This window comes from Fonticula alba (assembly GCF_000388065.1).
Source record: "Fonticula alba strain ATCC 38817 unplaced genomic scaffold supercont2.2, whole genome shotgun sequence".
NCBI classification, from domain to species: Eukaryota; order Rotosphaerida; family Fonticulaceae; genus Fonticula; species Fonticula alba.
Window position 1 is genome coordinate 341,507 of NW_009242972.1, and position 4,853 is coordinate 346,359.

Genomic DNA, 4,853 nt, shown 5'->3' on the forward strand with positions numbered 1-4,853 from the left:
GCCTTTTCTTGCGCGGGCTTTTCTTTCTGGGCTGGGGGGGGGGGGGGAGCGGGCGCGGCGCCACTCGCCGAGGAGCAGCCCCCAGTGCGTGAGGCAGCGCACGGTGCGTCGTGGAGCAGAGCGAGCCGGTGGCTGTGCTTATGCCGCCCCCCCCCCCCCCTGTGGCCAGGTAGCATGTTCGATTGCCTGGGGGGGCTCCATCGAGAGTGCTGGAACCGCTCTCTTCCATTATGATCGTGTTGTATTTTTTTTCCCCCCCCCCCCCCACCTCTACCACCCCCCGTGCGGATGGCCTGCCGTTGAGCTGCGCTGTCCCTGTGCGCGACGACGTTCCCGTCGTTGTTGTTGCGTAATCACGCCTGAGGGAGTCACAAATTGCGCCACCCCATCTTCATCTCCCATGGTCGGGGGATTTTTTTTCCAACTTCCGCCTGCTGGCCTCGCGAACGTCGATCATTTCCTGGCCGCACGCGCTTCCAGGCTCCTGCTGTGTGTGTGTGTGTGTGTTTGTGCGCGCGTGCGCCTGCGGGCTGGAGTGTGCATCTGGACGAGCCGGGAAACTCTCCGGGGCTGGGTGCTCCCAGCGTCCCGATGGCCGTTCCCAGCTGGGCAAGACCGGGCCCCGGCTTCGAGCCTTGGATGTGGGGAAATGACCAAAGCCCTCCTCCCTTGCCCTCCAGTTCTGCCCCGCTTGCCACCACCTTCGATGGAGAAGATTGCTGGGACGGGCAAAGGCTCGGCCAGGGGAGCATCTCCAAGCAAATACGTGCATTTTTTTCGCCTCCCCCCTGCGGCCCGCATCCAACCACCCTGGCACGCCTCTCCGACCCTCTCTCCCTCCATCTCCTCCGCGTCCCCCTTGCTTCCCTCTCCGCACCTTGTCCATCTCCCTCCTTTCTCCTCTGCTCTCCTTTTCTTCGCGGGATGGACGCGGCTGCTTTGGGTGCTGCCGCACTGGGCTCGGCCGTCCTCGGGGCGGTCGCCCTTGGCCCGGCCGTCCTCGGGGCGACCGCTCTCGGGGCTGCCGCCGCTGGCATGTTCCTTTCATACGCCGACGTCTTGGACTTGGTGCGCAGCATCGAGGAGACCAATTCAAAACACATCACAACCCTGCTTAGTATTTTCCTGCAACGCCGGCGTTTCCATGAGACGGTCGATCGTAAGTTGCTTGAGTCCAGCTCCGCCTTCAACAGCTTCGCCAATGAAGGTGCGCATCCGTCCGGTTCCTGAACACACTGGATCTCCCTCCCTCCCTCCCTCCCCCCCTCTCTCTCTCTCTCTCTCCTTCTACACACCTATCTCACCTTTCCATGTGCATTTCCCTCCTCCCCTCCCTGTCTCCTCTCGCGGCAGTGAGTATCACCGACCTGGCCTCAATTGCTCTCTCCAGTAATTCAGAGATGGCCAGCCCGTATGTTTGCCCTGCTGTTGTTCTCTCCCCCTCTCCCCCCCCCCCTCCACCGCACTCGGGCAGATCTTTCCTAGGGCCCTCCTTTTCTCTCCTGATCGTCCTAACATCATCCGCCCATTAGTGCTCTTGATCTTCTGATTCAGCGGCTTTCCTCCGGTATGTGTGCCACCCTCGCCCGGTCTCCTCGGTGCATTGCTCCACACTGACTTGTGACGTCCACAGACGAGCTCATCGAGCATGTTCTTCTTCTGGCCGAAAGTGATGTGCTAGAGGAGCGCCTACTCGGCCTGCAGGCACTCTTTACCGTCGCTCATCAGCGTATGTCAAGGGCCTCCACTCTCTTTGCCAATTTGTCTCTCTCTCTCTCTCTCTCCACCCCCCCCTCCCCTTCTTGGACGACTCTCTCTCTGACCTGTGTCATTTTGCAGAGGACTGCTTCCACAAGTACCTCAAACACGGTGCTGCTGACACCATTTGCGCCGCCTTCCTTCGGTCGACCGACACCACCTCCCAGCGTTTGGCTTCTTTTTGTCTGCTGAAGCTCGTCTACGGCTCATTCGCGTTCCGTGGTTATCTGTTCCACACCGAGGTGGTGAACAAGGCATGCAATATCGTCCTACAGGAGTCCAACACCTTGTCCCCCCTGTTCGAGCGCTGCCGCGACTTCATCTTCACTCTTTCAGCTGAGGGTGTGTCTCCCCCCCCCCCCCCCCCATCTCCGCCGCACACTTCCTCCTTCGTCTCCCCAAATGCGCGCACGATCACACAAGGATCACACGCTGACTTCCTCCTTCTCAGGCCTGATCGATTGCCTCGCCACCCCGATCCCAATGACCCTGATCAAGATGCTCATCAACGGGCCGACTGTCTACCAATCCTTCCAGATCCTGTCGTCCCTGAAGTCGATATTGACCCGTATCCAGCCGAGTGATGGTGCGCTTGTCATGCTTCTGCCTCGTCGTGCCCCTCTCCTGCCGCTAACCAGCCATCTGCCCTGCTGTCTTCTTCTTCTTCTTCTTCTTCTTCCTCCATGGTTGGTCTCACGCCCTCGAAGGTGTCTCCACCAATGTCATCCATCCTCTGGTGGAGCCATTCTTCCGCGCGATTGACACCTTGAAGTCCAGCATCTGTACGTGGCTGGCACCTCATGCTTCCATGTGGCTCCCCTTCCCTCCTTTCGGCACGACTTGCGCCCTTTTGTGCTTCCGTCCCCTTCTTCTCTGCTTCTCTGACTCCTGCACAACAGTCGACGAACCAAACCCACTGTACCGCGAGAGATACCGTGCGATTGCTCATTGTCTATACCTTCTCGTGAGGATGGGCCTGCCGACCGGCACGCGTGTCAATCAAATGCTCGACTTGTCGGCTCTCTTGCCACAGCCTGGCTTCTTCATGGATGACATCATCATGAACTATCTGAGGGTGCTCGAGCTGCTTGCGCCGCAAATCTGTGCGTTGCCTTCGATCCTGCTATCTTCCCCAATGTTCAATTGGTGCATGTCACCCTCTCTGACCAGTGATCCTTGCCGTCTTCCTCCATATATATATATATATATATGTATATGTATATCTCTTTGCCTCTTTCCTTCCTTCTCTCCATCCCCCAATCCTCTGGCCACCCTGTCAGATCATATGCCAGATACCCAGCCCTTTGCGCGTGTCCTCTTCAGCGTGTCGCTCCTGATGCACACCGGGTTGCCGGCTGGCTCGAACATCATGGGGCAAATTTTCCTGGTGCTGCACGCTGCCATTCCCCGACTGCGTGAGGTTCTCGACCGTAACCACTTCCTTAAAACGGTAAGCCATATCCGCAATAGGGCCTCCCTCTCTTGGGGCGACCGTCAAACGGACTTCCGTCATCCATATGAGTGTTTCCGTCATTTGATGCTCAATTTGGCGGACTCAATTTATGAGCAGGTCGACTTTGACGAGGAGGAGCCCCTGCTCTTGCTGCATGCCATCATGGTTGCCGGTCCGTGTGAAAGAGTCCCGTCACTCCTTTTCTCCCTCCCTTCCTCCATCTTCGTTGATCTTCTCCTTAACGCACGGACACGCATACATAATTGTATGCACGTCTTCGCATGTGGCTGTGAGCCAGACGAGCAACTCCTCTAACATGTCTGTCCCTGTGCCTCTCTCTCTCTCTCTCTCACACACACACACACATCCTCCCCCCCCCCCCTCCCCCGGGACCGAGCAGCTCCCGAAAATTTGCAGGTGGACATCCCGTCGGCCGCGCACCGCTCCCTTCTCAAGCTCTTTGAGCATGCATCCAGCCTGTCGCACATCCCCCAATTGGCGGACATTGCCCGGAATGTGGCCTTGCGTACATATCGTGCGTGTCAGAGTGATCCGAGCTCCTGCAAGCACATCCCCCCTCTGACCTTGTGCCTTGTCCTTCTGCCAAACAGTTTTGGGTTCGGCATCGACCTTCTCCTTGAATCTGGATGCCCTTCATGGGTTTCTGGCCATGTCCATCTTTGGGCCGGCCGCCATGGATCTCGTCTACACCGCGGAAACTCATGTCATCGACTGTGACTTTGCCGTTGATTCATCCAGCGATCAAGACACCGACACCGACGACGAGGACGAGGACGAGGACGAGGACGAGGACGATGACCGGATGCCGACCTTCCCCTTCCTGCTGACTATGGACCTCGTTCATCCTGGCTCCTCGGAGGATGAAGACCGGCATGATGCCTCGGCAGATGCCACCTCCATCCTGGATAGCTTGATGACGACCGGTCGCTTTTCTCCCCCGCCTGTGCCTTTCAAAACAAACTATCCCCAGATCCTGTGGCATGTGGCACGGCAGGCGACCAACCGCGATCTGCTCAACATCTTCCTGGCCTTCGAGGCGGGCTGCTGCTCGGATGTGGTGGCCCCACCGCTCGGGGGCCCGAATGCCCCGGGCAAGCCCACTCCCAAGCACTTCCTCCGCCTGTTGGACTTCGCCGCCAGCCGGGCGGCCGCTCTCCTGGACATGTTGGCCGAGATATCCCTGGCGGCCATCGGCATCTCTGACAGGCTCGGTGCGCACACATGTCCCACCATGCCGTGCCTTCGTCCATTTGCTGCCCGTATGTTTGCCCCTGCCCGGTGCTAACTCCGATGCATCCTGCGGTGTTGCCACCGCCGCCGTGCTCTTCCCTTTTGTTGCCTCGCCTGCTCTTGCTGCAACCATGGCACGATAGATTCCAACAACTTGCCGATTGTGCATGAGCATGTCCTGATTGTGGGCTCGATCTTGCTCAAGTGGCTGCAATTCATCTGCGAAGCCCCCTTTGACTTCTCGGTTTCCGAGGAAGCCGGGATCGACGCCGAAGGGGAGATTACTTTTGGGAAGTTCGCCGATCTTCTGCCACGCATGCTTTCGATTACGCTGGCTGTGATCGATAGCTGTGCGTCCGGTTTCCCTCCTGCCCTGATGCTGGGGATTGTT

The 4,853-nt window shown here is 58.5% G+C and overlaps 1 protein-coding gene across 1 annotated transcript in view; it reads left to right on the forward strand.

The window, feature by feature from the left end:
* Positions 1–817: 817 nt before the first annotated feature.
* H696_01099 (hypothetical protein) overlaps positions 818–4,853 on the forward strand; it is a gene marked incomplete at its 3' end in the record, with an annotated part of 6,266 nt that continues 2,230 nt past the window's right edge. Inside the window, exons 1-12 of the mRNA XM_009494982.1 lie at positions 818–1,207; positions 1,354–1,411; positions 1,533–1,567; positions 1,634–1,729; positions 1,840–2,100; positions 2,210–2,344; positions 2,466–2,540; positions 2,658–2,861; positions 3,039–3,383; positions 3,612–3,746; positions 3,823–4,443; positions 4,606–4,812. Coding sequence (XP_009493257.1) covers positions 925–1,207; positions 1,354–1,411; positions 1,533–1,567; positions 1,634–1,729; positions 1,840–2,100; positions 2,210–2,344; positions 2,466–2,540; positions 2,658–2,861; positions 3,039–3,383; positions 3,612–3,746; positions 3,823–4,443; positions 4,606–4,812 — 2,455 coding nt within the window. The 5' untranslated portion in view covers positions 818–924. The remainder of the gene's footprint in view (positions 1,208–1,353; positions 1,412–1,532; positions 1,568–1,633; positions 1,730–1,839; positions 2,101–2,209; positions 2,345–2,465; positions 2,541–2,657; positions 2,862–3,038; positions 3,384–3,611; positions 3,747–3,822; positions 4,444–4,605; positions 4,813–4,853) is intronic.